This window comes from Mustela nivalis (assembly GCF_964662115.1).
Source record: "Mustela nivalis genome assembly, chromosome: 1".
NCBI lineage: Eukaryota > Metazoa > Chordata > Mammalia > Carnivora > Mustelidae > Mustela > Mustela nivalis.
The window spans coordinates 48,391,307-48,403,770 of NC_139020.1; the positions used below are offsets into that span (position 1 = coordinate 48,391,307).

General features: G+C 35.4%; 1 protein-coding gene across 1 annotated transcript in view; it reads right to left on the reverse strand.

Annotated features, from left to right (window-relative positions):
- The window catches only part of IMPG2 (interphotoreceptor matrix proteoglycan 2), a gene marked incomplete at its 5' end in the record, with an annotated part of 86,024 nt that overhangs the window by 53,760 nt on the left and 19,800 nt on the right, over window positions 1–12,464 (reverse strand). The window contains 2 exons of the mRNA XM_082696192.1: window positions 4,146–4,228; window positions 5,291–5,340. Coding sequence (XP_082552318.1) covers window positions 4,146–4,228; window positions 5,291–5,340 — 133 coding nt within the window. The remainder of the gene's footprint in view (window positions 1–4,145; window positions 4,229–5,290; window positions 5,341–12,464) is intronic.

The window sequence follows — 12,464 nt, forward strand, 5'->3', positions numbered from 1 at the left end:
CTGAAAGAGTAACTGGCACATTATCAGGCACTCATATCTGGGGGCATTTTTATTAGGTATAATTGACATATAACATACATTAGTTTCAGGTATACAATGTGATGATTCAATATTCATATGTATTGCAAGATGAACATTACAGTAAACCCAGCTAACATCCATCACCATACACAGTTACAAACTTCTTTTTCTTGTGATGAGAACTTTCAAGATCCACTCTCCTAACTACTTTCAAATATGCAACACATACTATTAACTATAGTCACCATGATATACACTACATTCCCATGATTTATTCATTTTATAACTAGAAATTTATATCTTTTGACACACTTTACCCATTTCACCCTCTTCTACCCAAAATTCTTAATATTAAGCCCAAATATCTTTCCCTATAAGCTCCACCACTGATCTGTTCTGTTATCTAAGACATACATAAAAACTGTAGTCACAAGAGAGCCCTTCAAATGAGTAAAACCACCTATCAGAACTTCCCTGACTTCTCTAGATCTTCTCCTCCAGACATTTCTCAGGGTCTTAATACCTTCCTTAGAGTGTGGAATACACAAGTCAGGTCTGATCAATTAAAATATGATAGGATACCACCACCTCCCTTATAATAGATTCTGTATTTCTATAAATGCAACCTAAAATTACACTAGTTTTTACTATTTTCACCCCAGTAACTGCATCCTACTACTGATTCATACAGAAACTAACATCAACAAAAACTCTTAGTCTTATGGAATTTTATATAAAACTTTGCATTTTTGATATTGAGTTTTATCTTGCTAACTTTTATCTTGCTTAACAGAGACTCCATTTGCCATACAATTATAAAAGAAATATCCTTAGTAATCTTGCTGCTACAGAAGTCCTTAAGTGATGAATAATTATTTTTTAAAAGTTTTTAAGGCATAGCTGGTTTATAAGAAAGTATGCCAAGGGGTCTGGAAAAACAGGTTAGAAAAATCCAGAGACGTGAATCAGTATTGTGTGAATACATGGTATATCCCCTGATACTTTGTAATCTAGGCTTTAGTTTTATATACCACAAAGGGATAGGATAAAAAGTAAAAGGTGTGTACGTGTTAAAAGGTCAGATCAAAGACCCCCAAATAATAGTGAAGATGATGGCTGCGTTTGTGGTGAGCATAGAATAAGGGCCGACTTGTCAAATCACTACTACCCCACAAACCTGAAATTAATGTAATGCTGTGTATCAACTATACTTCAATTTAAAAAAAAAAAAAAAAAAAGCTCCCCCATAAAGCAAGGATTCTGAAAACTCAACAGACAATTTGAATAACAAATCAAACTAAGCTGAAGGAAGAATTAGTAAACTGGTACCTGAAGAATTAGGAAACACATACCTGAATCTAATGCAGAGAGACAAAGAAATAGAAATATTAAAGAGTGGTTAACAAACATAAGGGGGAAAAGGAGGAGGCCAGAGTTTCTAGCACACAAGATAATAGCTAAGAATTTCTCCTATACCATTTGTGAAACTGCAGAATGCCAAATGCCATATAGTATACCAGTATATATATTTGTAGTATATATACTATAGTGCATACTATAGTATACCTATGTAAAAGTATATATGTCATGTGTATGTGCACGAATGTGTGTGCACGCACGCACATATGGTAGTATAATATATAGTATTTCACAAAAAAATAGGTATAGGAGTATAATTATTTATTTTGCCTTGGATTTGCTGTACTTCCTTAATGTAAAGCCTTACAAATACTATAAATTCTAAGAAACGTTCAGCTGTTACGTCTTATGATTACATGTATATAGACAAAGAGAGGAGACAGAGATAGATCTTAAAAGTAGACAAAGAAAACAGCCAGAGGGAAACTGAACACAAGTAAAAAACAACTGAACTGACAGTTCTCAGTAGCAACAACAAACGGTAGAATATAGTGAAATAAAAACATGACCAAAAAAAAAAAATCCTCAGTCTAGAATTTAGTACAGATTTATAATTTCTTTCTAGAATAAGGAGATAATAAAGAAATTTTCAGATGATCAAAATCTCAAAATGAACAAATGAGAGACTCTTACTAAAGTAATATCAGGAGTATATATTTCCAAAAGAAAATTATCCTAACAGATAGATCTAAAGTGCAAAAAAGAATTTTAAGAAAATAAAATAATAAACTTCCATGTAAATGTAAAATAGATTTTATCCAAAACAAATATAACACAGTCCAAAAAAAAAAAAAAAAGAACAAATACAGAGACTCCAGGTGGCTCAGCCTGTTGAGCATCCAATGTTAAGCATCTGACCCTTGATTTCAGTTCAGGTCATGACATCAGGGTCTTGGGTTCTGGCCCCCCATGGGGCTCTGAGATTGGTGCAGAGTCTGCTTGTCACTCCCCCTGAGTTCCTCTCCCTTATCTCTCTCTCACTCAAATAAAGAAATAAAATCTTTTTTTTTTTAATTTTTAAAAAGAACAAATATAATACAATCTAATTTGTGGGATTGAAAAGAAAGAATTAAAAGAGAGAAAGAAAGAAAAAAATATCAAAAAATAGAATATAAAGAAGTAGGGTGATTATTTGAATTACAATGTTCTAATATTCTTGCATTGCTTAAGATAAGGATGAAGATTTTGAAAAACTTAAATTTTGCTAGATTAAACATTACAACTTATGGGGTAACTTCCAGGATAAATATTTTATATATATAATATAAATATTATAAATACTACACATAATAATATATATATTACATAACTTATAGGGAAACTACTAACAAAACAGAAATAAAGTATATCATTTCTATAATAGTAGATGGAAAATGTACTAGGGAAAAAACTGAACTGTAAGAGTGAACCTTTAGGCTTCATCTTGAACTAGACATACAAGCAATCTAATTTTTGATAGGGATCTATACTGCTTTGTTTTCTTACTCATTCTATAAGTTGGCTTCAAATAGTCTTCTCTTTTGGATATTAATATTCCAATTGATTATATATAAGTCTTTTACTTCTATTACAGGGAATTCTATCTCATTCTATGAATATTTCCAGACCTAAACCCACAACTATTTTGTTTCAAGTTCAGAACCACAGGATCACTTTTTACTCATTCATTCATAAATATTTATTGAATGACAGTATTTCCCAGCACCATCTACTCTGGAGAAAGTTTATAGAAGGTGAATGTATGGATTCCAGCATCCACTCATGGATCCCACATTACTACCACCCTTATTCGGTGACAGAGAAAGTGGTGGGGCAGAGTAGGGTGACTTAACTGCATTTCATATAAATTAAAATGTCCAACCTGGAAAGAAAAGGTACGAGGTAACTAAATTACACATTTCTAGTGAATGTGTTCAATCATAGTTTGTACTACATTAAGTAATCTAAAATTATGAACCCCAAATTTTAATAATTCATATTTAACAAATTTCTAACAAAATATTTCCTGCTTCCTGGGCAGCCTTAGTACTTCTAAAAAAACATTTCTCAGGGTGCCTGGGTGGCTCAGTGGGTTAAAGCCTCTGCCTTTGGTTCAGGTTATGATCCCGGGGTCCTGGGATCGAGCCCTGCATCAGGCTCTCTGCTGAGCAGGGAGCCTGCTTCCTCCTCTCTCTCTCTGCCTATTTGTGATCTCTGTCTATCAAATAAATAAATAAAATCTTAAAAAAAAAAAAAAAGAAGAAAGAAAGAAAAGAAAAAGAGGAAAAAATATTTTTAAAAAACTCTTTTTAAATGCATCATTATTAAACACAGTATTTCTTGATTTTTCAGCTACATAAAATCTATACCCTTTTCCTCTGAAGAAGAGAAGACTAAGTCCTGATCTATTATGGGATAGAAGAACATAGGCAAAAACCCCATGGTAAATTATGTCACATAGCCCACAAGAGACAGTGAGTTTACCATGATGACAATTCTCCAGGTTCCAAGTCATTTCATTTACAACTTGAAGCTCTCTTGCAAAGCAGATTGATTTGGCTCTCCAAGGATTTTTAGATTCTTTTTAATACACTGGTTTTAGAATCCACAATATTTCCGTAAAGGAAACCACATGAAGTCTGTGTAGTTTGGCAATGGAATATAAGTCTCCCTTAACCCCTGTTCTCCACGTTAGAAATGAAATAACAAAACACAGCATCACTCACACTCTCCTCAGGCCTCTCCTTGCTGCTCTCTGAGGTATCTTCAGAGGTAGTCACCTCTGGATATGGAGCACTGAGAACAGCACCTAAGTAGAAAAACAAAGTCAGTATATGAATTCAGAATCATATCAGGAAATACCAATCTGACTTCAAAACATTTCTGTAATCATTTGCTTTTTCATCCTGGAAATTCAGTACATTCAAACCTTAAGACACATTTGCATAGAGTCTCCTAGAACAGAATATAATTATAACTCATTCGTTCATTCAATGGCATTTAATGAGCTTACAATATGTCAGCCACTAAGCAATTGCTAAGGATACAGACAAATTTTTTTTTCCTTAAAGAGCTATCTATTAAAGGGGACAGACACTGAAAAAAGTTAATAGCACCTTGGTGAGTTCTGTGAAGTGTGTAAACCTAATGATTCACATACCTATACCCCTGCGGCTAATAATAAATTATAGGTTAATTTAAAAAAGAAAAAATACCACCAGACAGGAGAAGTGGGTGATGGTTGGGAGACTGGCTATGCATTGATAATTGTTGAAGCTGGCCTCATTGTATAATTCTATTTTTTGCATATGTTTGAAATTTCTAAGAAACAAAATTTTTTTTTAAAAATTAAAAATGAAGAAAGCACCTACCAATTCATAGGAGATACAGAGATCAAAGGAACATGTTAAAGTACCCCACAGAATACAATCTGAAAAATCCTCATTCTGAGAAACTCTTTCAGGACAAATGACAAATGGTGGAGCTGTTGACTTAGGTAGTGGTTACAGTGTTTGCCTTAAAGTAATTCTTTAGGTCATACAGTTGTTTTAAGTAGCTTTCTGATTTTTATTAGACTTAATAATTAAATATCTTTAAGTACTCACAACATAGTGCCATAGAATAAATGAAAACACAGTTACTTCTTCTTGAGATTCTTGAACAACACATAAGGAAAGAGAAACCTAGTATTTTTTAAATGTGAGCTGAAATGTGTGCTTGCTTGCAAGATCATCTTAAGCCATAAATAATTTAAAAAGAAAAGTGAAGCCTGATGATTCACAGACCTGCACCCCTGGGGCAAATAATGCATTATACGTTAATTTAAAAAAAACAACAACAAAGAACAGTGAATAAATGTACAAGAGCATACCTCCCGATGTTGAGGTATCACCAACAGGAAACGGAGATGATAATTCAGGGCTAAGGTTAAAAAAGACGTTTAAAGTTAATAAAGATGATAGAAATATGTGAATGTATTTTGAAGTCTGTTTTCCAAAAAAGGAATTCACTACATCTCCAAACCTGGTTCCCAAACCCAAGTAAGTACTTATTTAACAAAGTTTAAAAATAATAGTCTTCATAATTCACTTATTTTACATTTATTGATTTTTGCTCAAGTAGAATCACCCTACATAAAGTACTCCCCTACTTACTATTCTATCAGCCTGTTTGATTTTTTCTCAGTTATTATCTGTATGTGAAATTATGTGTCGACTTATCTATCTAATTCTTTATTTCTGTCTCCAATCTCTTAATCCTCTAGAATGGCATTGGCATGGTAGTCACTGGACATATGTGCTAATTTAAGTAAAATTAAATAAAGTTCAAAATTCTGATCCTCCTTCACACTAGCCACATTTCAAGTGCTCCATAGTCACATGTGCCTAATGGCTCCCATATGGAACAGCATAGTAAAGAATATTTCCATCATCATAGAAAGTTCTATTCAACAGGACTGCTCTAAGAATATAAATTCTATGAGAATAGGAACCTTGCCTGCCATATTCTTATTCTACCTCCAGCCTAAACTAGTACCTACCATTTAGTAGGCACTAAACAGATATTTTTAGAATGAAAGAATAAACAAATACTATTAGCCAAGGAGTGGACAAGACATCTGGCATACAGCTGTGGATAAACCCATGATCTATTAAAGTTACAGTGTTACAGGAAATAGGCAATAAATAAATGATTACAAATGTAACAAGTAGTGCAGGCAGGAGACTACTTGTTGCTAAGGAAAAAAATATAAGCACAGATCTCATGTCATTGGAGAGATCATAGAAGTCATAATTTTTTTTATATAAAGAGAGTCAAGCTTAGAGAAATGACTTGCTGTAGGCCACAGAGCTAACAGGCTGCAAGTCACACAGCGATCCTTTAACCATGCTGCTTTGCAACTACAAGAGAAGATCAAAAGGTAATCTGAGCAGCACAGAGGTGGCTCAGTCATTTGTCTGCCTTCAGCTCAGGTCATGATCCCAGAGTACTGGGATCAAATCCTGGGACTAAGCCCGGAGTCAGTCTCCCAGCTCAGTGAGAGTCTGCTTCTCCCTCTCCCACTGCCCGTCCTGCTTAAATAAATAAATAAACTTTTTTTTTTTTTAAGATAATCTGAGAAGTCCCTTCTAAAGGAAAGAAAGTAGATTTCTCCAAGTCCAAATTTCCACTTAATCCAAAAATATAAAATTTAAAGTGTAGTAATTTTAGGAAGTTTTATTGGTTTCAAAGTTTTATTTATTTAAGCAATCTCTACACCAAACGTGGGGCTCAAACTCATGACCCCAAAATGAAGAGTCACATGCCCTCTGACTAAGCCAGCTAGAGGCCCCTTAAGAAATTACAAAACTTGAAAATTTGTGATATGTTCTAAGGGAAAAGGGATGTTCTGTTAACCTTTTACAAAGGAGTTCCTTGGTGATTCCATCTGTTGGATGGTGATTACATTACTATTTTTTTAATTTATTTTCAGCATAACAGTATTCATTATTTTTTCACTATGCCCAGTACTCCATTCAATCCGTGCCCTCTATAATACCCACCACAAAACATATCTATTAAAAGTTGAAAACTACCTTCAGCTTTATACTAGTGAGCTTCCTAAGGTGATTCAATTATAGGCAAAAATATCTCCATCATAAGAAGCGCATAGGTGGCTCAGTCAGTTAAGTGTCTGCCTTCAGCTCAGGTCATGATCTCAGGGTCCTGGGATCCAGCCCTGCATTTCCCTCCCCTACTCTCTGTTCATTCTCTCTCCCTCTCTCTTTCTCTCTGTGTCTCTCTCAAATGAATAAATAAAAATCTTTAAAAAAAATGTCTCCACAACAGACTTGCCAATATGCCAATGAGTCCCATCTTCAGACAACTCTTTTAAATTGCCCTATTGCTCTCTAAATTATGTCATGGTGGTGGGACAGGAGATTACTCAAAGCCACCAGATAAACACAGCATAAATGCTGAAGCATCAATTTTACTTGAAGCATAGGCAGGTGAGGAATAAGTAAGAACTGATGTATAATTTAAAACATTTTTATATTAAAACAAATATTATTACATTGTGGAATTGAATATAAAGTTAAAATTAAAATTAAGATATTAAATATGGGGGCGCCTGGGTGGCTCAGTGGGTTAAGCCTCTGCCTTCGGCTCAGGTCATGGTCTCAGGGTTCTGGGATCGAGCCCTGCATCGGGCTCTCTGCTCGGCGGGGAGCCTGCTTCGCCCTCTCTCTCTGCCTGCCTCTCTGCCTACTTGTAATCTCTCTCTCTGTCAAATAAATGAATAAAAAAAAAAAAACTAAAAAAAAGAAATTAAATATGATAATTCAAAGATATTTTATCATTAGAACTGGACTGGGGAAGTCAACTAGGATCATGTTCCCCAAACTCCCAGGCTTTGGTAAAAAAAAATTGAGAAACTGGGGCACTTGGCTGGCTCAGTTGGTAGAACATGCAACTCTTGATCTCAGGGCTGTGAATTCCAACCCCACAGTGGGTATAGAAATTACTTTAAAAATTTAAAAATCTTTAAAAAAGAGAAAAGAAAGAAAATTTGAGAAATTGAGTTTCAAAAAATCTCATAAAGATTTTTCTTCTTTTAAAAAATACTATCTAGAAAGAATAACATATTAAACCCTTACAACAAAACTATCACTTTTGGTTATTTAGAAGCATTTGCAAGAAATTGTTTCTCAGTGAGCTGTCTGTCATCTAGAAAAACCCAAGGAATACGATATCTGGGTAAGTCATTATGATGAGGGATGAATGAGAAAGGGCCTAGATGATGAGAAAGTATCAAGAGACTTCTCAGGTTGCAGGGAGTAGAGCTAAAATAAATAAGATTCAAATGCATTTGAGACAGATATTAACATAATTAGATCTGAAAAGAGTCTATCAGTTGTCCACAAGGCAGAATGCCTTGCCAATACCTTCATTTAATAGAAGAAAAAATAAAGTCCAAATGAATAAAGCAATTTTTCCTGGATGACACAATGATTTGATATGGCCCAAGGCCTAAAATTCCTAACCATATCTAGTTACCTTTTCAACAATAACAACAGCAAGAAGGAGTACTACTAAATTTATCATGTGTCAAGCATTGTCTTAAGTGTTTCTTCTTGGTTAACTCATTTAATTCCAGCAACAATCTTAAAGGGAAAATACTATTATCCTCGTTTATACATAAGAGGAAACTAATATTAGAAGAGGTTAAGAACTTGTTCAGAGTCACATGGCTAGACAATGGAGGAGCTATGATGTAAAACAGGCCCATCGGATTCCAGAAACCTCTCTCACTCATCTTAATTCCTCACAACATGGCCTTTACGTGAGCCATATTGACTAGAAGGGCAACCAACATGGTTTTACTAGGTTGTAATAATAATGGCCTACATAAACTTAAAAACCTAAAAGCCAAAGTATATAAGGGCCCAGAAAAAGAAAGGGAAACCCAGTAAAAGTTGGAGAGCTCTGGAGAGCAACCAGACATGAAGAGCAAAAAGGTCAAAGTAAGACAGAGGGGCCAAAGCATAACACAGTAACTGGAACAGGAAGTTGGGATGACATGGCAAAGTAACAAGACCTCACCAGGTTTCAGTCAAATTATCCCCCACATCAAGATCACATTTGTTAAATAAGTCACAGGGATAAAGATAAATAACAGTAAATATAGTCAATAATATAGCAATAACTTTGGTGACAGAAGGTAACCACACTTACGGTGGTAAGAATTTTATAATGTATAAAATTGTTGAATAACTATGTTATACACCTAAAACTAATATAATATTATATATCAACTATGCTTCAATTAAAAATAAAATTTTTTAATTTAAGAAGAGAATTACTGCAACTAAAAATAAGTAAAAAAGTTAAATTTCAGATACTTCTCTAAGGAAGTATTCACAACAGAGAAGTTTGTTTACTTCAGTAGAACTAGATTTCACTTACTAAATTCAGAATAACATTTTAACGATGGTAAGTAGGCAATGATCAGTAATTCAAATCTCTTGTCTAACAGTCCAATGCTTAATCCCTCATTTTCCCACTCTCCTTTCAAAACACAGTGAAAAAAAAAAAAAAAAACCACTTAACAAGAATCCTTTCAACATGTTCTCATTAGGTATGCCTCCTGCAGGGATCCCCTAAAATGTCACAACAGAACAAGGACACAAAGTTGCATTGAGTTTGGAGACAGAAATACTACTCCATTTCTAGGCCAAACCACAAATGTGAAATTGTTCAGCTAAGACCTTTAGCTTAATACCAGCAGCAAACAACCTTCTACTTTTCCTCAGCTCGTCCAGCACATTAATTTATTCCTCACGTCTACTACCTAATCCTATCAGAATTCAGGTGAGATGGTACCAAAAGATATCAGAGACACACTGAGCATAAGTTTAAAAACAAGCCAAGCATAATTTCCGATCTAGATTACTACTTCCCTTGACAATTTTCTTTACTTTGCTTTACTCTTGAATCTGTTAACTGTGATCAGCACAGGACAACAAAAGAACTCAAGGCACAGGGCCAGGAATCCTGGGTACTGGTCCCAGAAGTATCATTAACTTTGTTATGCCTTAGAAAAATATCTCAGTTCCTCTGGGCCACAAGAACTTAATCTCGAAAACAAGAATACTTCCCTACACTACCAATTTCCCAAAGGTATGATGGAAACTAAATAAAATATTATATATGCAGAAGCATTATAAAAATATGAGAGACTAAACAAATATAAGAGATAACAGAGAGTAATGGAATAGGGACACATGTCCCAAACCGAGTAGCACATCTGCTTAAAAAACACATTATTTGGCTTTGCGACAGACATCCTCAACGACAAAAGTAAGTTAATTGAGGTACCAAAAAAAAAAAAAACAAAGCCAAAGAACAGTCTTTACACCAAGAATATCACCAGAGACCTGCTAATAAACTTGAATAATCGAGCAGAAACTCAGTTATTCATTTAACAACATTTCAGTGAGCACATATCCCAGGTGGTGGTTTGTACTGGTTTTTGAGACTTCACAGTAAGTCCAGATGGTATGAGGTTAAGCATGGACTGGAGCTGAGTGGAGAGGCTTTCAAGACACCCAGCTATAACATACTGCAAATGCTGGAGAAGGGCCTTTTGTAAATAGGTAACATGAGAGAGACTTGAGTGTGTTCAAATGCTAATAAGGAGTTAGTAATGGAAGAAGCTGAAGACTTAAGAAAAACAGAAACACTGATAGGGAGATGTGTAAGAGGTAAAGTGGGATGTAAGGTCCTAAGTGAACTGGAAAAAAAAATTTTTTTTTATTTTTTATAAACATATATTTTTATCCCCAGGGGTACAGGTCTGTGAATCGTCAGGTTTACACACTTCACAGCATCACCAAAGCACCTATCCTCCCCAATGTCCATAACCCCACCCCTCTTCTCCCAACCCCCCAACCCCAGCAACCCTCAGTTTGTTTTGTGAGATTAAGAGTCACTTATGGTTTGTCTCCCTCCCAATCCCATCTTGTTTCATTTATTCTTCTCCTACCCACTTAAGCCCCATGTTGCATCACCACTTCCTCATATCAGGGAGATCATATGATAGTTGTCTTTCTCTGCTTGACTTATTTCACTAAGCATGATATGCTCTAGTTCCATCCATGTTGTTGCAAATGGCAAGATTTCATTTCTTTTGATGGCTGCCTAGTATTCCATTGTGTATATATACCACATCTTCTCTATCCATTTATCTGTTGATGGACATCTAGGTTCTTTCCATAGTTTGGCTATTGCGGACACTGCTGCTATAAACATTCGGGTGCACGTGCCCCTTGGATCACTACGTTTGTATCTTTAGGGTAAATACCCAGTAGTGCAATTGCTGGGTCATAAGGCAGTTCTATTTTCAACATTTTGAGGAACCTCCATGCTGTTTTCCAGAGTGGCTGCACCAGCTTGCATTCCCACCAACAGTGTAGGAGGGTTCCCCTTTCTCCACATCCTCACTAGCTTCTCACATTTCCTGACTTGTTGGTTTTAGCCATTCTGACTGGTGTGAGGTGATATCTCATTGTGGTTTTGAATTGTATTTCCCTAATGCTGAGTGATATGGAGCACTTTTTCATGTGTCTGTTGGCCATCTGGATGTCTTCTTTGCAGAAATGTCTGTTCATGTCCTCTGCCCATTTCTTGATTGGATTAACTTAGCAAACTCCACACCCAAAGAACAAATAATCCAATCAAAAAAAAATTTTTTTCTTAAGACACAGGGCAAATGATTATATGGGAAGCTTAAAGGGATAGAAAACAGAGTATTTGTCCAAATATGGTCCAGTAGGTGGGTCAGAGTTCATAAAGAAGCAGCAATTTAAATCAAAGAAAAAAAGTATGATAAGTGCAATAATAGCCCCTCAAAGACAGCCACATCCTACTCGCCAGAACCTGTGAATATGTTAAGTTACGTACATAGGGGAATTAAGGTTGCTAATTAGTTGGCCTTAAAATAGGCAATGTAACCAGGTTTATCTAGGTGGATCCAGCATAATCAGAAGGATCCTTAAATGTGGAAGAAAGGTGCAGAAGAGTGTCAGAGTGATGAAATGGGAGAAAGACTTGACCAGCCATTACTAGCTTTGGAGATGGAAGGGAGTCATGACCCGAGTAATGTGGGTAGTTTCTAGAAGCTGGAAAGGCAAGAAAACAGATTCTCCCCTATATCTTCCAGAAAGGAATGCAAACCTGGCAACAGCTTAGGACACATGTCAGATTTCTGAATGACATAACTGTAGGGGAAATTTGTGTTGTTTACTATGAAGTCTGTGGTAATTTGCTAGAGCAGCAATAAAACCCAACATGAGAATCTCAGAGAATACAATAGTAATCTCAAAAAAAAATCATAAAAATAAATTGAATATAGAAAAATGATGGGCAAATTAAAGGTTTCAGTGGATCACTGTAATACTCAAGCGGGAGAAAGATGGGCTTAGTGAATTCTTAGGGAACTCCCAGGGTTTAGCTCCCACTGCTACCTAACCTGAGGTCACCCTTTTCAGCAACTACCATGGTTG